Source organism: Fulvia fulva, chromosome 5 (genome assembly GCF_020509005.1).
Source record: "Fulvia fulva chromosome 5, complete sequence".
NCBI classification, from domain to species: Eukaryota; Fungi; Ascomycota; class Dothideomycetes; order Mycosphaerellales; family Mycosphaerellaceae; genus Fulvia; species Fulvia fulva.
The window spans coordinates 945,294-967,249 of NC_063016.1; the positions used below are offsets into that span (position 1 = coordinate 945,294).

A 21,956-nucleotide genomic window follows, 5' to 3' on the forward strand; every position below is an offset into this window, starting at 1 on the left:
TATTATTAGGATCCCTAGTCCTTTTCCTCCGGATAATTAGTTCCGGTAGCTCCGGGGTTTCCTCGATCTTCTTATAGTCCGCGATATTATCTAGTCTACCGGGAAGTTAGACATAGAGCGGTCTTAAGACAGTTAGTCCTTTATCCTTAGCCGTAGCGGGTTCGGTCTCTACGTAGGAAGCGGGGATTAGCTAGGTCGGTTCTTCTATAGAGGAGTTACTCTCGTTAGGCCTAGGTATTATACTACCCGAGGATCGTAAGATTACTATCGGGGCATCCGCTAGTCGCTATAGTAGTAGTCGCGAGACCGCCGGTAGTCGACCGACTAGCCTTCGTTCGGGTACCTTACTAGGTTAGTTTATAAAGGAGACACCTAAATCTAGATCTCCCCCCCTTCTCGTTTTCGAACTAATCTACTTGGCTATACTACCTAATAGCTCGTATATCTAGCTCCTAGAACAACTATTACTTAGTCGATTAACCGTATCTAACGAAAATAGCTTCCTTACCCCGGTTTATTAACTTATCCTATCGTAGCCCTTTTAGATATAATTTCGGTTCTACGTAAACTACTATCCTACAACCCTATACTCTTAGGTGATCTACCGTCGGCACTTTACTAGTAAATGCTTCTTCCGGTAAAAGTTAGATACCGTTAAGTAACGGTCCGTTCGGTAGTAGGTTACGTATAACCGTCTATACCTCTAGCGCTTTAGGCTAGAACTCTACCGGTATCCCCGATTCCTCGAGCATTACGCGGATCGCGTTCTCCGATACCTAGATTGACCTTTCTACTACTCCGTTTTGTATAGAGTTATAAGTATCCGTCGTATCGTATTAAACCCCCGATTCTTTCTCCTATTCTTTTAGAACTATTAGTAGCTTAGGTATATTATTACTCCGTACTACTCTTACGTAGCATTTCGATACTTTCTCTATAGTTAGCCGCTATTATCGTAGTGCTTACGGTGCGTCGGATTTGTTCTTAAGCGGGACTACCTACTTCTTTCTTAAGAAGTTATCTATAATCTCTAGCTAGTATTTAAAACCTAGCCTAGATGTCGCATTTTTGAAGGGTCCGTAGATATCGATAGATATAAGCGCAAGTCTTTCGTTCTTTCGTTCTACGATAGCGCCTTTAAACTTCCGTATATTCGTAATAGAGTATACCTTATAGTTATACTCGTCCGGGATAGGGATCGGGTCCTTCTTATTACTTACCCTATAGACGTTCCGGAGCAACCCTTTTCCTAGGTATACGAATCTTCTATACTAAAGCTCCTACTAATCCTCGACCGCGGCTAGAGCTTCCTCGTATAGCACCTCCGGTAGTCTATTATCTACCTAGTTTAGGGAGTCGGATATCGAAGATACTACCGGCACCCCCCCTCGTAGTACTATTCGTACGATAGGCTTTCCGCTCTTATACTTAAGTATAAAGCTTAGAGGTTCGACATCGAATTGCTTACTAAACTGCCTCTATAAAACTAGATTAACTCCGAGATTAGGAACAAACAAGACTTTCTCTAGCGCAATTTGTTTCCCCGTTAGGCCTCCTATAGTTACTATTCCTTTATAGAATATATCTAGGTACCCCCTACCGACTTTAATTACTTTCCTTCTCGCTAGTTTCCTAAGCGATCTAAATAGAGACTTATTATTAGTTATATATAAGGAGGTATAGGAGTCTAGTAACTATTCGGAGGCGGGAAACTTGCCTTTTACTTCGGTAGTAGAATAGGCGACTTCGTCGTCGTATATTTCCTCGGTATCGCTTTCTCGTAAGGTATAGGCTCGTATCGCCTTTACCTTTGTCTTATTGTCGGATTGGCTTCTCCTATCCTTCTACTGTTTCTTAGACTTCTTAAGAGCGTTTTAGGCCTTCTCTAGATCTCGGACTAGCTCTTCGTAGGACTTCTTTTCCGGTTACTTCTAGGTGTTCTTCTTTTTAATAAACTCCTTTACGGAATCTAGTTCCGGGCACGATATAACTAGGTAGTTACTATTGTAGATAAAGTAGCCGCTCTTACTCCCTTACCTCTAGGAGTAAAGAGCGGTCTCGCCCTTACTCTCTTAGATCTATAGTTTATAGGATTTAAGTAAGGTTATAGCGGATTCCTAGCCTAGGTTTAGCTAGGCTAGGATAGTATCCCTAGTACTAGCGTAGACGTCCGGGAGGCTACTTAGTAGGTACTTAAACCTCCGGATAGGGTCCTTATAGTAGGTCTCTTTACTATCTGTTTCGGTAATCTATATAGATAGGTTACCTAGATATATCTACTATTATCTAATTGTCTAATCGTCCGGTAGCTTAAACGGTACTAGCTGTTTTATAAGCGCTACTACGTATACCTTATAGACCTTGCTATACTTCTTCTATAGAAGTTTCTAGATTTCTTTCGTATCTCGTATATCGAAGATTTCTTAGTTATCCTCCTTAGACAAATATACTAAGATAGTATATCTCGCTATACCGTTTGCCTTTAAAGTGATCTTAGGCGTAACGGATTCTAGGAGATTAGCCGACGAGTGGTCGATAACCTAGAATACCTCCCGGCTTTCGAGATAGTCTCGTAGTATAACGAACTAGCGCTTCTAGTTCTTACGAGTAAGGGTAGGGCCGACCTTCCCGGGGCCCTCGTAACTCGTTAAGTCTTCTATAGCGAAGGTAGCCTTAGATATATAGCAAGCTCTACTTGACTACGGTAGTTAGAATAAGCTTAGACTCCCTAAGTCTATTAGTAGCGTTCCCTATAGTAGACTCCCCGAGTCTATTAGTACGTTACCGTACGGATCCCGGGTATAGGGTATAATACCCTACGTCGTACTTCCTTAGTATATCGATGTTCTATTAAGCAAACCCGGGCTTATAACCTATTAAATAGATATAGTGTGAATATATACGGAAGTTAGGACACGTAATAGGGAAGGAGGAAGGACTAATATAGTATACGAAGGTATATAGTAGAATAGTGTTTAGTACTAAAGGTGTCTCTACTATCGGTATAGAGACTACGTCTCTTATACCTATATAGAGGGATATTACTCTAGTCCTAGTTCTGTTTTACTACGCCTTATCGGTTTTACCTATATCTTATCCTACGACGGTAGTTCCTCCGACAGTCTCGTACTAACTAGCTAAGTAACTTTAGGTCCTCTAAGTCGCTCCTACTATTCGTACGGTATCTCGGTATTATTACCGTACTATTGTCTCTACTAGCTTAGTATATACTAAGTTAGTCTTAGTACCGTATAATATACCTACTAACCTATATTCGTAATACTATAAGCTATTTATAGGTGCTATATCGGGTAGTAAAGGCTGTCTTCTATTCATCGCCTTTACGGATACGTAGCTCGTTAAATACTATAATAATATCTAAGGTAGTAAACTACTATACGCCGCTTATATAAGCTAGGGTCTTACGGACTTAAGGTATCGGGTACCTATTCTTAACGGTAATAGCGTTAATAGCTCTATAGTCTACGTAGACACGGAGTCCTCTACCTAGCTTCTTAATAACAATAATAGGACTAGCGATCTAGGACGTAGAGCGTCGGATTTTACTAGCGGCTTCTTCCTTATCGACGTAGGCTTTAGTTATATCGAGCTCTAGTTTCGATATAGAATAAGGACGCTTAAAAGGTAGCTTAGCGCCTTTAACGAATTCAATCGCTAAATCTAATTCGAGGCATTAGGGAGGTAGGCCTTTAGCGACAGACGGGTCAAATCCGTACTTTAGGTCCTTTAGCTATTAGGGTAGTAAGGATTTGACTTCTCGTATAGTCGCTTACTTCTTGTTTATAGATAGATAGATAGATTTGTCATTCCCCTGTTCTAGGACCCTATCCGGCCTATATAGGTATATATCTATTGTTATATATAAAGGGAAACCCGAATAGGTGAAAATCCTTCCCGCCCCTAACTTCTCCTTATCTAGATTAGCTTTCCCTCTAAACGTACGTAGTCTATATCACTACCCCGTTAGCCCCCGCTCCTAGCCGGTCTCGTCGCGCTACGTCGTGTCCTCTCTTCCTATACTGCTCCTACTAGGCGGTACTATTCTAGCTAGCCCTTCTCTAGTATCTAGTTCGTAATACGCCGTAGGTCCTTAGCGTTGTTAAGAAGTGCCCTAATCGTCCGGTTCCTCGCCTTTACTATCTACTCCCCCCTTCCTAGCGACTACCTCGGATAGACGAGGAGTACGTACCGTACGTTCTAGGAGCGATAGCCGTAGGGGCAGCTAGTATTCGTGTATCCTAGAACCTTCCTCTATAATAGGTACCCCTAGAGGCCGATGTGTTCGCTTCGTAGTTGGGTTACTATACTACTCTATACCCTCGTAAGGCGGTAGTAGATAAGCTTCGGGGGGTGCTTAACCGCGGATTTCGTAGCTAACTATTCCTTAGGTTGTCCCGCTAGCTAAGGGCGTCTACTATACCCTATAACCTAGTTGTTCTACCTCTCTTTCTATAGTTGCTCTATAAACGATTTCTTACCTTCCTATTATATTACTAGCTATTCGTCCCTTACCCGGTAGTTCGGCTCGTTTCCGGGTCGAATGCCCCTATACGCTAGTACTAATTCGCGGGCCCTTACGACTACACTAGCGATAACCTTCTATACTAGGTACTATACCGACTTGCCTAAGTAGGAGGTCCGTAGTCCCTAGATATATAGGTCGATCGGCGGTATAGCGGTCTCGTACTTAAGCATCCTCGTTAGTATCGACTTATATACCCCGGTGACCTTCCTTAGGCATTAGTTTTAGATCTTCGCTAGCGGCGCGACGAGTCCCTTCGATAGGTAGGCCCTCTCGCCTAAGGACTACACTTAGCTACTATAGGTAAGGACTGGCCGTATAATAGCCGTATATAGAAGTCGTGACTACCGGAAGTCCGCCCCCTATATAGACGTAGTGAGCCTCTGGCATAATGCTATATTCTGTTCAGCTTTCCGTAATATTGCCTATACGTACTTCCTCTACCGTAGCGCCGGGTCTAGCTATAGTCCGAGGATCCTAAGCTGATTTGCCGGGTTAGTCGTGTGCCCCTATATCTAGATAGAAGCTTATATATTATAGAACCGTAGCCGGCGCGTAAAGTGTATCAGATTGTACTTTTCTAGGGTAAACCGAGCCCCGTGCCTCCTAGCCTAGTCCTCGTAGATCTTGTGCTTCTCTTCTAGTAGCCTATAGTTCTCCTTAGTCGAGGAAGACTACGCTAGGATGTTTGTGTCGTCTACGAAGCCGCTCGTAGCGGTGTTCTAGGATTCTAGGGCTGGGAGTAGCGTCGCTATAAAGAAGAGGAACAGAATAGGTACTAGCGTTAAGCCTTACGGGATTCTAGTATAGACTACTTAAAATAGGCTTCTATACTAGCCGACTAGGATCGACGTACTACGGTTTTGGAGGTAGGACCGTACGAAGTTGATAAGCTACTTAGGGAGTCCTTTCGACCTTAGGATATAGAGTAGCCGCGGGTATAACACGTAGTCGAAGGCTCCCGATATGTCTAGGCTAAGTAAGGAAGCTACCTTGTCCCTATTCTTATACTAGATAGCCTTTACCTAAGAGGTGATAAGTTCTATCGCGGATAGCGTCGATTACTATAGGCGCGCACCTATCTAGGTGTCCGGGAGTAGGGAGTGTTCCTCTACCGCCTCGGAGAGTCTCGTTATAACTAGCTTCTTAAGCGCCTTCCTAAGAGTGTTAAGGAGCGCAATTAGGCGGTACGACTTTACCTACGTATAGTCTTCCTTCTACGGCTTACGTAGGACCACTATCGTCGATTGTTTAAAAGCTATCGGGTAGTATCCGGTCTATAGGTAGGCGTTAAAGATCGCTATAACTACTAGGGTTAGTTAATCTCTACACTTCTTTAGTAGCTCGTTTAGGATCCTATCCGGCCCCGGGGCTTTCTTCGCCGGTAACTTCCTTAGTATAGCGGCAACTTCTCCCTCGGACACCTCCTATTAGACCGCGATACTAGGGGCTAGGGGAGTAGAGCTGTTTATATCGCTTAGATTAGCCTCGACTAGGGGCGGGAAGAACTTGCTAGCTAGTAGACGCGCCTTAGCCTCGGGGTCGCTAACCGGGCCACTAGGCGATTATAGCGCTAGGATAGAGAAGGAGGGGCCCTATATAGAGTCCTATCGGGCCTATCTTGCTAGCTTCTATATCCTCGCTAGCTTACCGGCGATTTCTTCTACTATAGCCCTCTAGCCGACTACTTTCTCCCTCCGTATTATAGCTTTCTTCTATTAGTATGCCTCCCTATATACGTTCTAGGCCTCCTCGCTATAGCTACTCGTCTATACCCGGCGGGCTCTCCTTACTTCTCTTACTACCGTAGTATACTTCGGCGTCTAGTATAGTTTAGACTATATCGTTAGTTAGATAAGCGGAACGTAAAGTAGGGTCGCTTTTCTTATTTCGTCTATTAACCCTTAGACTGCCTCGTCTATCTCGTCTTTACTATTATATTACTACTACGCGATCTAGACTAGCCTCTCGGAGTTATCGAGGTACGCCTAGATATTAGCCTAGTAGGCCTTACCCTAGCTTAGCTTAGGGGTTCTCGCTAGTATACGTTATATCTATATCGTAATAGAGGTCCTAACTAGTATATAGTCTAACGACGCCTCGAGTTTATATTCGATCCTATAGTAGGTTACCGTATAGTAGTAGCTATCTAAGATCTAGGAGAGGTCGATCGTGCCTTAGAGTCCCCCTCTCTTCTAGGTGCCTAGGTCCTTCGGGGTATTAAGGGCAATTACGTTACTCGCTATTAAGTCGAGTACTTCGTCGGCTATAGAGTACGGCTATATAAGGCTTTCTAGGAATAGTAGTATATATTAAAGTCTCCTACTACGATATAGCACCCTTGTCTCTTAAGCGTACTGCCTAGGTGTCTATAGACCCCTAGGTCGCGGCTAGACCTCGAGGCTAGCGGTTATATATATAGGTTGTATATCTAGGTACTACCTACGTAGAGGGAGGTAATATCGCCCCCGCCTTCTTCGTCTACGTAGTAAACTACCTCCTAGTCGGATTCTAGTATGTCCTTACTGATATAGAAGCACGTACGGGGTCTGCCGTCGCCTCGTAGGTATATCGTATAGCCTAGTAACTTATAGGTCGTTAGTCTCTTATAGTACGGATTAATCTATAGCTCCTAGATTACTAGGACGTAGTAGACGTACGGGTCCGCCTCGTATAGGAAATGGTTCTAGACTATATCCTTGCTATAGTTAACGTTATACTAGATAATACTAAGCGTGTCGAGGCTAGTTATCGGTATCGACAATTATTTCCTCTATAGCGTCCTATATCCTACTACCCTATACGTCCTAGTCTACGCCTATCGGCTATATACTAAAGGGGAGCCGGGCCTAGTTAGATTCCCTCGCCGTAGCTAGTAGAGCACGTGGCCTCCCGTACGCCCTAGGTTATATATCCTTTATATCGTTCTCGGCCCTAGGGCGCTTATACCCGACCGCCGCTAGCTAGTTCCGGTATATACTAGCCTTACGGTCGCCGTAGAATCTTAGGGCGACGGTTCTGTTTATAATTGCCTTGTTTTTCGCTAGTTTCCGCTATAGGCATTCCGTACTATACGATAGGTAGTACCCCGGACAGTTCGCGTACCGTCTCGTAGTCGATATATAGTCCCTAGATATATAGATAGATAGATTTGTCATTCCCCTGTTCTAGGACCCTATCCGGCCTATGCAGGTATATATCTATTGTTATGTACAAAGGGAAACCCGAATAGGTGAAAACCCTTCCCGCCCCCGACTACTCCTTGTCTAGATTAGCTTTCCCTCTGAACGTACGTAGTCCATGTCACTACCCCGTTAGCCCCCGCTCCTAGCCGGTCTCGTCGCGCAGCGTCGTGTCCTCTCTTCCTGCACTGCTCCTACTAGGCGGTACTGTTCTAGCCAGCCCTTCTCTAGTATCCAGTTCGTAATGCGCCGTAGGTCTTCAGCGTTGTTAAGAAGTGCCCCAATCGTCCGGTTCCTCGCCTTTACCATCCACTCCCCCCTTCCTAGCGACCACCTCGGACAGACGAGGAGTGCGTGCCGTACGTTCTGGGAGCGATAGCCGCAGGGGCAGCTAGTATTCGTGTATCCTGGGACCTTCCTCCATGATAGGTACCCCTGGAGGCCGATGTGTTCGCTTCGCAGTTGGGTTGCTATGCTACTCTGTGCCCTCGTAAGGCGGTAGTGGATGAGCTTCGGGGGGTGCTTGACCGCGGATTTTGTAGCTGACCATTCCTTAGGTTGTCCCGCTGGCTGAGGGCGTCCACTATGCCCTACAACCTGGTTGTTCCACCTCTCTTTCCATAGTTGCTCTACAAACGATTTCTCACCTTCCCATTGTGTTGCTAGCTGTTCGTCCCTTGCCCGGTAGTTCGGCTCGTTTCCGGGTCGAATGCCCTTATGCGCTGGTACTGATTCGCGGGCCCTTGCGACTGCACTGGCGATGACCTTCTGTACTGGGTACTGTGCCGACTTGCCTAAGTAGGAGGTCCGTAGTCCCTGGATGTATAGGTCGATCGGCGGTATAGCGGTCTCGTGCTCAAGCATCCTCGTTGGTGTCGACTTATATGCCCCGGTGACCTTCCTTAGGCATTGGTTTTGGATCTTCGCTAGCGGCGCGACGAGTCCCTTCGATGGGCAGGCCCTCTCGCCTAAGGACCACACTTGGCTGCCATAGGTAAGGACTGGCCGTACAATAGCCGTATATAGAAGTCGTGACTGCCGGAAGTCCGCCCCCCATGTGGACGCAGTGAGCCTCTGGCATGATGCCATATTCTGTTCAGCTTTCCGTAATATTGCCTGTACGTGCTTCCTCCACCGTAGCGCCGGGTCCACCCATAGTCCGAGGATCCTGAGCTGATTTGCCGGGTTAGTCGTGTGCCCCTGTATCTGGATAGAAGCTTGCATATTGTGGAACCGTGGCCGGCGCGTAAAGTGTATCAGATTGTACTTTTCTGGGGCAAACCGAGCCCCGTGCCTCCTAGCCCAGTCCTCGCAGATCTTGTGCTTCTCTTCTAGTAGCCTACAGTTCTCCTCAGTCGAGGAAGACCACGCTAGGATGTTTGTGTCGTCTACGAAGCCGCTCGCAGCGGTGTTCTGGGATTCTAGGGCTGGGAGCAGCGTCGCCATAAAGAAGAGGAACAGAATAGGTGCTAGCGTTGAGCCTTGCGGGATTCCAGTGTGGACTGCTTGAAATGGGCTTCTGTACTGGCCGACCAGGATCGACGTACTGCGGTTTTGGAGGTAGGACCGTACGAAGTTGACAAGCCACTCAGGGAGTCCTTTCGACCTTAGGATGTAGAGAAGCCGCGGGTGTGACACGTAGTCGAAGGCTCCCGATATGTCTAGGCTAAGTAAGGAAGCCACCTTGTCCCTATTCTTATACCAGATGGCCTTTACCTGAGAGGTGATAAGTTCCATCGCGGATAGCGTCGATCGCTGTGGGCGCGCACCCATCTGGGTGTCCGGGAGTAGGGAGTGTTCCTCTGCCGCCTCGGAGAGTCTCGTTGCAACCAGCTTCTCAAGCGCCTTCCCAAGAGTGTTAAGGAGCGCAATTGGGCGGTACGACTTCACCTGCGTATAGTCTTCCTTCTGCGGCTTGCGTAGGACCACTGTCGTCGATTGTTTAAAAGCTATCGGGTGGTATCCGGTCTGTAGGCAGGCGTTGAAGATCGCTGCAACTGCTGGGGCTAGTTGATCTCTACACTTCTTTAGTAGCTCGTTTGGGATCCCATCCGGCCCCGGGGCTTTCTTCGCCGGCAACTTCCTCAGCACAGCGGTAACTTCTCCCTCGGACACCTCCTGTTGGACCGCGATGCTAGGGGCTAGGGGAGTAGAGCTGTTTATGTCGCTTAGATCAGCCTCGACTGGGGGTGGGAAGAACTTGCTAGCCAGTAGACGCGCCTTGGCCTCGGGGTCGCTAACCGGGCCACTAGGCGATTGTAGCGCTGGGATAGAGAAGGAGGGGCCCTGTGTAGGGTCCTGTCGGGCCCATTTCGCTAGCTTCCACATCCTCTCTGGCTTGCCGGCGATTTCTTCCACTGTGGCCCTCCAGCCGACTGCTTTCTCCCTCCGTATTATGGCTTTCTTCTGTTGGCATGCCTCCCTGTATACGTTCCAGGCCTCCTCGCTATGGCTGCTCGTCCACACCCGGCGGGCTCTCCTTGCTTCTCTTACTACCGCAGTGCACTCCGGCGTCCAGTATGGTTTGGACCATGTCGTTGGTTGGGCAAGCGGAACGTGGAGTGAGGTCGCTTTTCTTATTTCGTCTGTCAACCCCTGGACTGCTTCGTCTATCTCGTCTTTACTGTTGTATTGCTGCTGCGCGATCTGGACTAGCCTCTTGGAGTCATCGAGGTACGCCTGGATGTTGGCCCAGTGGGCCTTTCCCCAGTTTGGCTTAGGGGTTCTCGCTGGTGTGCGTTGTATCTGTGTCGCAATAGAGGTCCTGACTGGCATGTGGTCTGACGACGCCTCGAGTTCATGTTCGATCCCACAGTAGGTTACCGTGTGGTAGTGGCTATCTGAGATCCAGGAGAGGTCGATCGTGCCTTGGAGTCCCCCTCTCTTCCAGGTGCCCAGGTCCTTCGGGGTATTGAGGGCAATTGCGTTGCTCGCCATCAAGTCGAGTACTTCGTCGGCTATAGGGTGCGGCTGCATAAGGCTTTCCCAGGAAGGGTGGTGTATGTTGAAGTCTCCTTCTACGATGTGGCACCCTTGTCTCTTGAGCGCACTGTCTAGGTGTCTGCAGACCCCTAGGTCGCGGCTAGACCTCGAGGCTGGCGGTTGCATGTATAGGTTGTGTATCCAGGTGCTACCCACGTGGAGGGAGGTAATATCGCCCCCGCCTTCTTCGTCTGCGTAGTACACTACCTCCCAGTCGGATTCTAGTATGTCCTTGCTGACATAGAAGCACGTGCGGGGTCTGCCGTCGCCTCGTAGGCATGTCGTGTAGCCTGGTGACTTGCAGGTCGTTGGTCTCTTATAGTGCGGGTTAATCCATGGCTCCTGGATTGCAAGGACGTGGTGGACGCGCGGGTCCGCCTCGTGTAGGAAATGGTTCTGGACTATATCCTTGCTATGGTTGACGTTATACTGGATGATGCTAAGCGTGTCGAGGCTAGTCATCGGCATCGACAATCATTTCCTCTGTATCGTCCTGTGTCCTACTGCCCTGTGCGTCCTGGTCTACGCCTATCGGCTGTGTACTAAAGGGGAGCCGGGCCTGGTTAGATTCCCTCGCCGCAGCTAGCAGAGCACGTGGCCTCCCGTACGCCCTAGGCTGCGCATCCTTTACATCGTTCTCGGCCCTAGGGCGCTTGTGCCCGACCGCCGCTAGCTGGTTCCGGTGTGGGCTAGCCTCACGGTCGCCGTAGAATCTTGGGGCGACGGTTCTGTTTGTGATTGCCTTGTTTTTCGCTAGTTTCCGCTGTGGGCATTCCGCACTATACGATGGGTGGTGCCCCGGACAGTTCGCGCACCGTCTCGTAGTCGATGTACAGTCCCTAGACATATGGTCTCCTGCACAGTTCGAGCAGGCCTGCTTGTTTGTGCACGTGTAGGTTTGGTGTCCATACTGTTGGCATTTGAAGCATTGGAGGACACGAAAGGATGAGGAGTGCTTTTCTACTGTCTTGAGGCTGTATTGCCAGACCAGGCCTTGTTCTATCGCTAGATCCGCCGCTTTCGCGTCTTGTAGCCATACTATTAGCGCCGAGGCCTTCTTGCCTTCTGGCCATTTCCTATGGAGCCAAGTCGCCTTCTGGATTGGAGAGTTAAGAGTGACCGGGTTGTCCTCTTGGAGAGCGCGTAGGTGACCCTGGTTGGTTGGGTCAAACTCCTTAGGCATGTCGTGGACTAGGATCGTGAATTGTTTCGTTGAGACCTTCGCTGATGCCGCAACCTTAGATGCCCACTGTGGCTGTGCCTCTAGGTGCCTCCTAGCAGTAGCAGAGCTAGTATAGATCTGTAGGGTGCCGTTAGACTGTTGGTTCACTGCGACCACCCCTGGTTGGTTAATTCGTTGGGCGAGCTCCTTGTTCGATAGCTTCGCAACTTCGGCCTGGTCTTCCTTTGCTGCAATGCGGATCGTAACTGCATCGTGCGTTGGGCGGGGGCCTGGTATCGATGCCGCGACCGATGCCCAGCTATGGGGGTGTTGATTCCGGGTGGCCTTGCTAATCGCCTGGGACGTCGTCCTCATTTCTTGTTGCCCTCGGTGATACGACAGTACAAGCGCCGTGCGTAGCTGAGTGATCATTACCTGTAGAGACCGGTAAGGGAGCTGATCGTTAGTTTCCATGCTTTTTGCGTCCTCTATAAGTTGCTGCCAGTTGTCTTGGGGGGGCTTCGCCTGTAGGGCCGTAGGCGCCGTTAGTACCGTAGCCTGGGCTGCCATTGCCTAGGAGTTGCCTAATGTAGCTAGGCACCTCCGCGGCGTTTGGAGCTGAAGAAACAGGGTGAAGAGAGCTTCAAGCTGTCCAGATTGAATGGGGTAGAACTCCCTCAGTCCTAGGGGCAGTGGCCTGCTTTTTATATCGTTGGAATGGCCTTGATAAGAGCTTTCGAATGTGTCGTGTTTTGGCGCAGAGATCGATGATTCCGTCAATACTCTATTCCCTAGATATATAGTCTCCTATATAGTTCGAGTAGGCCTACTTGTTTATGTACGTATAGGTTTGATGTCTATACTATTAGCATTTAAAGTATTAGAGGATACGAAAGGATAAGGCGTGCTTTTCTACTATCTTAAGGCTATATTGCTAGACTAGGCCTTATTCTATCGCTAGATCCGCCGCTTTCGCGTCTTATAGCTATACTATTAGCGCCGAGGCCTTCTTACCTTCTAGCTATTTCCTATAGAGCCAAGTCGCCTTCTATATTAGAGAGTTAAGAGTGACCGGGTTGTCCTCTTAGAGAGCGCGTAGGTGACCTTAGTTAGTTAGATCGAACTCCTTAGGTATATCGTAGACTAGGATCGTAAATTGCTTCGTTAAGACCTTCGCTAATACCGTAACCTTAGATACCTACTATAGCTATACCTCTAGGTACCTCCTAGTAGTAGTAGATCTAGTATAGATCTATAGAGTGCCGTTAGACTATTAGTTCACTACGACTACCCCTAGTTAGTTAATTCGTTAGGCAAGCTCCTTATTTAATAGCTTCGTAACTTCGGCCTAGTCTTCCTTTACTATAATACGGATCGTAACTATATCGTACGTCGGGCGGGGGCCTAGTATTAATGCCGCGACCGATGCCTAGCTATAGGGGTGTTAATTCCGGGTGGCCTTACTAATCGCCTAGGACGTCGTCCTTATTTCTTATTACCCTCGGTAATACGATAGTATAAGCGCCGTACGTAGCTAAGTAATTATTACCTATAGAGACCGGTAAGGGAGCTAATCGTTAGTTTCTATACTTTTTACGTCCTCTATAAGTTGCTACTAGTTGTCTTAGGGGAGCTTCGCCTATAGGGCCGTAGGCGCCGTTCGTACCGTAGCCTAGGCTACTATTACCTAGGAGTTACCTAATGTAGCTAGGCACCTCCGCGGCGTTTAGAGCTAAAGAAATAGGGTGAAGAGAGCTTCAAGCTATATAGATTAAATGAGGTAGAACTCCCTTAGTCCTAGAGGCAGTGGCCTACTTTATATATCGTTAGAATAGCCTTAATAAGAGCTTTCGAATATATCGTATCCCTTCTAGAACTTAATAATACGGATAAGGCGTAAGATAGGGCGTAAACGTATTAATCTAGGGTTTATAATAGGTGTTATTACGTCTTAGAGCGTCGTTACGGGCTTAGAAAGGCGTAGTAGAAAGAGGAAGGTCGTTTAATAGGGTAATAGAGAGGGAGTAAAGAGATAGCGTATTAGATAGCTCTTATACGAAGCAAGTATTACGAATACAGGTCAGTAGGTATGTCGTACGGTACTAAGACTAACTTAGTATATACTAAGCTAGTCGAGATAATAGTACGGCAATACTATTATAACACCGTACGAATAGTAGAAGCGACTTAGAGGAACTGCCGTTATAGGATAAGATATAGGTAAAACCGATAAGGCGTAGTGAAATAGAACTAGGACTAGAGCAATATCCCTCTAGGTAGGTATAAGAGACGTAGTCTCTATACCGATAGTAGAGATACCTTTAATACTAAACACTGTTCTACTATATACCTTTGTATACTATATTAGTCCTTCCTCCTTCCCTATTACGTGTCCTAACTTCCGTACACACACATACTATACCTAGTTAATAGCGAGATTAGTAAGCTACGTAAGTCTAACGAGGCCCTTATATAGCGGAAAGTACGAAAGCGTAAGTATATTTAGTCTAGAGGGTCTCTGACCTTCGATAAGGCGTCGTAATTAATACCTCTAGAGAATACTAGGAGGTAGGAAGTAAGTAGAGAGTCGCTAGATAGTGTTCGGCTAGTACTAAGGCTACGACGCTATAAGCGATATAGCGAGTCGGGCATAACGTACGTACCTATTAAGTAGACTCGCTAGATAGCGAAGAATCTAAAGAGGAATTGTCCTCCTAGTAACGATTCTATAGGATGTCGTCGTATTAAGATACCGTCGTAATTAAAGTAGAAGTAGTATAGTTCTTAGTAAAAGTGGCCTACTCGGTAGTATAGCCCGCTCGGTAGTAAAGTACGTTAGCTACGGCTATAAGTAGTATTAGTATAACGACTATACTACTAAGACTCTAGGTTAGCTATACGTTTATAATATTATAAAGCTTCTTAAGGTAAATAGACGACGATCTACGAAGCTACTACTATAGCGCTTCGACCTCTATTAGTTTATTAAGTTCGATAAGATAAGGCTACTTAAGAAGGTGTAGCTACTACCTCGAATACGAGAGCCTAATATCTACTTTAGTAACCGTAAGCCTATAATAGGTAGTATAACGTTATATTCGACGAAGCGAGTACTTACTCTTCGTGAATTAGACGACTTAAATAAGGCTACTATTAAGAGAGCGAGCCGGCTATAGTAACGACTACTACCTTCGTTCTTAAGCCTAGAGTATTACTTACTTAATTAAAGAAGACAGTACCTAATTATAGCTATAAGGGTAGCTAATACCGTACTTAGTAATGCCCTTACTAACGAGACAATCGAGTATATAGTCCTACCTATTACGCTACTAGATACGAGTACTATAACCTTCGGTAGGAGTCCTTATAACTAGCTCCGCCGAAGTAGCTAAGTGAGGTCGATATACTACGCTAACGACTCGCTAAGATAGAGGCTCGTAAGTAGTAGCGACAATATACTAAGGAGGAGCGAGCAAGATTATAGGCTAACTACTATCGATAGTAAGTAATATTAGCTAAGTAACACCGTCGACAGGTTGCGCTATAACAATACTAATTATAGTAGTCATAGTAGTAACGGATAGTGTATCTATCGACTTAGCCGGTAAGGCCTCTATACTATAGTGTCGTCTAGTAATAGTACTTCTAATAGTCGTAGTAATAGCTAGGTAAGTATTAACATTAGCAATAGTAATAATAGGCCTATTACATCTAGCAGTAGCAACGACAGCTTGATTAGTATGAACTAGTATATATAGCGCGTAGATATAGGGCTGTAGGGTAGAAGCCAATAGGCCCTAAGTAGATAGTAGCAACAACACCTTTTCTTAGCCTCATTCTAATATGCTCCTTGTAGCGAAGTGATAATGATGCCAAGCATACGATATAGGCGCAAATACGCTGTGCTACGTATATTATATATCGTCGGTTATTGCTGGGGGGAAGGCGGCGATCTGGGGGGAACGGAAGTATCGAGGCTCGCTGACGCCTCACCTACGTACTCGCAAGCTCGTACTCCGGTATGGCTAGCGCTCGGTCGCTACGCTTAACCATCGGCCAACCTCGAATTATTTATTGGAGCATTCGTGGCAGCCCCAGCTTCAGCCGCGGCGATCCCAGGCGTCACGCCGCAGATCATCAGCGCAGCAGCCCGAACATCGCAAGATTCGTACGCATACGCTCTGTCGTACGTTTGTTACGTGTCCATTGCGTTTGGTGTACTGTCTGTCGTCGCCAGCGTGTTTCTGGGCAATGTCACGATGTACATGACCAACAGGATCACCGCGAATATTCGATAGTCCATAGAGCGACTTGCAAGGCGGCCGAGACGTGAACGCGGCCGCAGCAATGATGAGCACGCACCATGACTAGGCCCATTGCAGTAGTGTCTAACAGATAGGAGATGATCCGACCACAGTGGCTGCGTCCGCAACGTGAAAATCTCAGCAGATTTTCAATTGTACAATCCATATCTTCAAAATATGATCAGGACAACTTTTGTTCACTCTCTTGACTCTGCCACTGCACAAATACAGCGTCTACTAGCACCGGAACGCTATACTTATCCTCAATTGTGGGCTTGAGACCACACTATAGACTAATCACTAGTCCCGTGCAAGCGGAAGCGAGCGAAGCAACCCCAGTCTCTAGGGACACCACCATCGGACACCACCCTCCGGATTCTCATCAAACTAGTCTATCATCAATTCTAATCAATTCAAGGACATGTGGCTTTTTTGAAACATACTGCCTGACCCTCCCTGACCCTCCTAACCTCCCTAGCCACTAACCCTAACCCTCCTAACCCTTATCCCCTAACCTCCCTCACCGTACGGGTGTTGTATATAGCCTAGAGTCGGTGCATTGTCGAGCTCAAGTTGAAGCTCATCAATCCAGTGCCAGGTCGGATAACGCCCAATTCAGGGTCCAGTTCTCGGACTTGGGGAGATCTAGCGCAGTGGATGGTGGTGTCCGATGGTGGTGTCCCTAGAGACTGGGCGAAGCAACAGCGTTCTGACGCTTCAAGACGCTGCACATAGCAGAACTCTCGTTGGCGAGGAATTCCATGGACACCGACTCGTCTTACGCCGTTTCACCCCAAGGGCTAAGTGCAAAGACTATGCGCTCAGATCTTGGACAAGCGTTCGAAAATGGTGCCGCGGCCGTCTGACAATAGGATGTCGCGGATGGCTGCAACAGGGGAACCCTGAGCACTTGCCAGAAACAGGATGCACAATGGCTGCTCCCCTAGAACGAATTCGCGCACTCCGAGGCAAGGTCAGATCTCACTATCTTGGCTCAGGCTGGTAAATGTCTTGATCCGATGCCGCCAGACGTACAGCCACTGACGGGAGAAGGTGCAAAACCTGGGAAGCATCATTCGTACGAAACGTTCACCGGGGTACAACTTCACCCTTGGCTCGGTACTTAGGCCCGTCTGGAAGCCCAGAGCTTGGGATCTAGCACAGGCTACGCACATGGATGCATTTACTGGTATATCAAAGAAGACTGCTTTCCATCAATGTAAGTCCCCATCCGCGAGCCGCTATGGTCGACACAACCTCTACCGCCATCAGCGCCCTCCTTGGTGTCGCCGCCCATGCCGGCTACTTCAGTCGCTATGAGGTTCACAATCATGTGTATCGCATCCTGACTACGTGGATCTTGACCACCCTCAGTCTGGCGGTCATGCTGATCACTCAAGCCCATATGGGTATCTTAGCCGCCATTGGCACCTCTCTATGGCTGGCAATCTCCTTCGTGGCTGGCTTGTTCACGAGCATTGCCATCTACCGGCTCTTCCTGAACCCGCTGAATCGGTTTCCCGGTCCACTGGCTGCTCGCCTCACAGACTTTTACATGGCAAGCATTACCGGCAAAAAGCTCAACCAACATCAAGTCTTACATGACCTCCACCAGCGGCATGGAAAGATCGTACGTCGTGGAGCGACTGAGCTCAGCATCGCGGACTCAAACTTCTTCGAACCTACGTACAGTGCCCGAACAACGGTCCACCAAGCAGTATGGTACGACCTCGATGATCCGCCTTCAATCCTCGCAGACCGCGATAAGGCACGTCACGCACTGAGGCGTAGGGAATGGGCCCCAGCGTTCTCAGACAAGGCCTTGCGGGCGTACGAGCCCCGAGTCCAAACTTTTGCAGATAAGCTGTTGGTCAAGATTCGAGAACAGGAAGGTCGTCCGATGAACATGTCGCTGTGGATAAAGCTGTACGCCTTCGACGTTATGGGTTCCTTGGCGTTTGGCAAAGATTATGCAATGCTTGACTCGGGCAAGACCCACCATGCACTTCGTCTATTGACGGAGGGTGGTAAGATCCGAGGCATATCGTTGCCGATGTGGTAATTATCATCAAGTACAGAGGCTCCCAAAGCAGCTTGCCAGCTAACACCTATCAGGTTCATGAAGCTCCTGCTAGGTCTTCCCTTCGACAGCGTGGGCAGAGGCAACTTCCTCAAGTTCTGCCAAGATGAGCTCGCAGATGCCGTGCAGCACCACTTCTTCGACGAGAACTTCGAAAAGGGCACGAAGCCCACACCTGGAAGCACCATCGCATCATGGCTCTACCACATCTACGAAAACTCCCCCAACCCTGGTCGAGACCCTATATATCAAACAGATGCCAGGGTTCTTATTGCTGCAGGAAGTGACACAACAGCGACGTCCACGACCTGGATGTTTTATGAGCTTGCCAAGCATCCAGAGAACCAGACAAAGATTCGAGAGGAGGTGAGAACGTGTGCGACGGGAGACTGGTCGGATAAGGACCTTCGCAATTGTAAACATCTCGATGCCACTATCCAAGAATCCCTAAGACTGCATCATCCTGCACCTGCAGGCATGTTCCGCACAACTCCGCCAGAAGGTCTAAGGGTTGGCGACACTTTTATCCCCGGGGGCACAACATATACTATGCCTCCCTACACTGTTGGTCGAGGTATGAACTTCCTCCCCTTGTTGCTGGATCATGCTGACATTCGCTAGACGAGGACCTGTACGAACGTGCCGAGGAGTTCATACCAGAGCGTTGGTACAGCAAGCCAGGGATGATCAAAGGCAAAGTCGGGTTCCCGCCTTTTCTAATGGGACCAGGCAATTGCATCGGCAAGAATGTAGCCATGATGGAGATGCGAACGCTGACTGCGACTCTTCTGCAAGAGTATGAGGTGAGCTTTGCTCCCGGGGAGGACGGTTCGAGGCTGCTGAATGAGTCGTTGGACCATTTCACCATGACGCTGGCGCCGCTTGAGCTTGTGTTCCGGAAGGTGGAGTGATGGTTGGACAGCGTACTTATGTGGTGGTGGTGGCAACTCGGCGGCATGGTGGCTCGATTTCTGTGACGTTGTCTCCAGTAGAGGCGTGGCGTTTTTAGCACCATATAAGTGCCTCATGGATAGACCATTAGACTGTCGTATCCGACCCCACACATACTCAACATAGGCTGTAGCCGCAGCCTCCCTCAAATACCACCACTCCTCATCTGACACGCGTTGTGAACCAGAGTATGGGTCCAGTACACACTATCACCAGCCCCGTCCAGACGATAGCGCCGTACAATGGGAACAAAATGTACAAAAACAGCACATCTTCTCCTTCGCCAGTATCTGCTACATCGGCGACCCACCTCTGCAGCCAGAAATAACCAGCGACAATGATTGCCAGGTTGAACAAAAGATCCAGTGCTCGTGCTAGGGTCCCGCGCTGCTCGTAACCCTTCGCCTGTAGCTGTTCCCGAACGCTTTGGCTTCGAATGTACATCGCCAACCCAGCCGCGCCCAGCAGGAACATAGCGAGAATGAGCTTTGCTCTGGAAAATATCGGAGTGTCTTCTTCCAGATGGTAGACAGTGTATATAAGCCATATGTATGCCAGCCACGGTGCAACGACGAAGATGAAGAAGTTGTACCATGATGTAACCAGCCTGAGATTTCGGTAGATAGTGTCTGGTTCCTGGGACCGTTCTGACATTGCGGACTGCAGTCGTTCAAGTCGTGTGTTGTATCGACTTACACATACGTCGTGCTACATGATACCCGCTCCATACGGCACAGCAATCCTATCATGATCTAGTGCAGCGCTCGTAGACTCCGTGCCTTCCGAGTAGCCGAGGAGATGATCCGCAGTTTGTTGATCTCTCCGCCAAGCTGAAGAGGGTCTACGCCGAAGTGTCAGTGAATGTACTGCAACGGAACGCACATACTGCGACTCGCATAATGGCCTTGCTCGAACAACTTTGATGACGAGGGATTACCCCACTGCCAATCCTTTGTTCTGCTGAACTCAGGAACCAAAGAGGCTGGGGTAATTTTTCATAGCTATCTGCTGCCTTGGTTGTAAGCACGTACTGGAGCATATCAGTGTGAACCAAATGATTCCAAGTCGCAGTGTCACCTAAATGCCCGACTGAGGTAACAAACTTCCGTGTTTCACAGCGGAGATGTCTTTGACCTGCATTCTGAGAATGAGATGGCCGCCTGGCAGAAGAGATCTTCGTACGGTCTTCACGGGAACTGCCTCAGCACGCACGAGGCGATGTACGGCAACGGCGGCGCTTGCTGATTCATCATTCAGCCTCCAAGGGCTGTGGTCACAGTTCGCTGCCGCCGAGCGTCGTCGACCCTCGTCGAAAACATGATTGCTTGAAGCGTCCGGCGTGCCAAAGTGAGGTATAGACGCAGCGACGTACGCGAAGCGCTCGCGCGTTGCTTGCTCCCGGGGATCTAGAAGACCTAGACTGCAAGGTTAGTCGTTGCCGTGATCCTACCGGCGATGAGATTCGTCAATAGCCCTGATAGGAGGCTCTTGTAGGAGGTAAAATGGTGTTTGAGGTCTAATGCGGTCGTTGCTGCTGCCGCTGATCTCTGGTCCTCAGGCACGAAGCCTCTCGCCGACATCGGCGCATGAACCTGACGAGCAGTCTCGAACCATCGGTCCATCCTTTCGAACGACCGACCAGCACACACCTGAAACATCAAAGTGCAGCGCGTTCACGATGAAACATCTTGACAAGCACGTAATCATTGTTATTGCAATTGAGGCAAAGACGCCACATGGTCGCCACCACGATTTCGCCACCTCAAGTGCCGGTGTTTCAGAGTCGTGGCACACAACACCATAGTCTACACGTGCTTCATTCGAGGCCGCCGTCCATGCAGCCAAGAGAATCGCCCAACCTCGACCGTGAAACTCCAGAAGCAGGAGGATGGCATTCCTAATCGATGTGGCACTGCGTGGACATGATTGTCCAATAGCGCTGCATGAAGCCTACGATTTCTTTGTACCCCTTGATCTTGCTCCCTGTTGACAACCAGTAGATCCTCAGCATTTTCGATATGACAAATATCCCGAGAGTTACCTAGTGACAGAAGGCTACTGTGTGCACTTGCGTCAAGCGCTGGCATGCTCTCCTCTGGACACGGTAATCGCCCATCTGCTTCTGGCATTGTGATGCGAACTTCGAAGCAGACAATATTGACACCAAAGCTTATATGCCCACATCGGCGTAGCCATCGCTGTGCAATGCATAAGTCCATCAGATGGAGGAATAGAGCCCAGCGCTCAGATCAACAGCTCCCGACGAGTCAAGAACAACACCCTGCGGGAAGATCACCACCCACGAGTCATTTCAAGCTGCGCCTTCTCACGCATGCTGAAGCCGCGGTCTCCGACGACATTGAATTGATATTGGCCCTGCATGCTGCCTGAGAACATGTAGCAGCCGGGCATCAGTATAGAGAGCACCCAAACCGCGTCGCTGGGCTTCTGCGCGAATCAACACACAGCTATGCAACAGTCTTCTTCAACCTCGCCCTGGAATCGACATGCGGATCACGACTACGGCACATATCCTGCTGGCTGTACGAACCCTGGAAGCGACGACGACTGATGGCGGTGACACCACGATAGTAGCACTGCCGGACTGTGCTCAAGTTTGCCACGAACGAGTCTTGCCTCAATTTCAATGTGCTCCAGGCAAACCATGTCATTGCGACACCGATGGAGCTCTTAACGAAGCACTCTCGAGTTGTGTGATAGATTCATGCGCTACCTCCATGTGGGGAGCAAC

At 48.6% G+C, this 21,956-nt stretch overlaps 3 protein-coding genes across 3 annotated transcripts; 1 reads left to right on the forward strand and 2 right to left on the reverse strand.

The window, feature by feature from the left end:
* Positions 1-17,350: 17,350 nt before the first annotated feature.
* On the forward strand, positions 17,351-19,164 carry CLAFUR5_05599 (Cytochrome P450 monooxygenase lcsK; the record flags this gene model as incomplete). Its single annotated transcript, XM_047904747.1, has 3 exons — positions 17,351-18,231; positions 18,289-18,827; positions 18,875-19,164. 3 exons carry the CDS (start codon positions 17,351-17,353, stop codon positions 19,162-19,164), a joined length of 1,710 nt encoding a protein of 569 aa, XP_047762186.1.
* A 202-nt stretch (positions 19,165-19,366) lies between these two features.
* CLAFUR5_05600 (uncharacterized protein) lies at positions 19,367-19,858 on the reverse strand (the record flags this gene model as incomplete). The annotated part of the gene is made up of 1 exon (XM_047904748.1): positions 19,367-19,858. One exon carries the CDS (start codon positions 19,856-19,858, stop codon positions 19,367-19,369), a length of 492 nt encoding a protein of 163 aa, XP_047761742.1.
* Positions 19,859-19,912: 54 nt separating this feature from the next.
* CLAFUR5_05601 (uncharacterized protein) lies at positions 19,913-20,344 on the reverse strand (the record flags this gene model as incomplete). Its single annotated transcript, XM_047904749.1, has 3 exons — positions 19,913-20,034; positions 20,091-20,186; positions 20,308-20,344. 3 exons carry the CDS (start codon positions 20,342-20,344, stop codon positions 19,913-19,915), a joined length of 255 nt encoding a protein of 84 aa, XP_047762556.1.
* Positions 20,345-21,956: the final 1,612 nt, after the last annotated feature.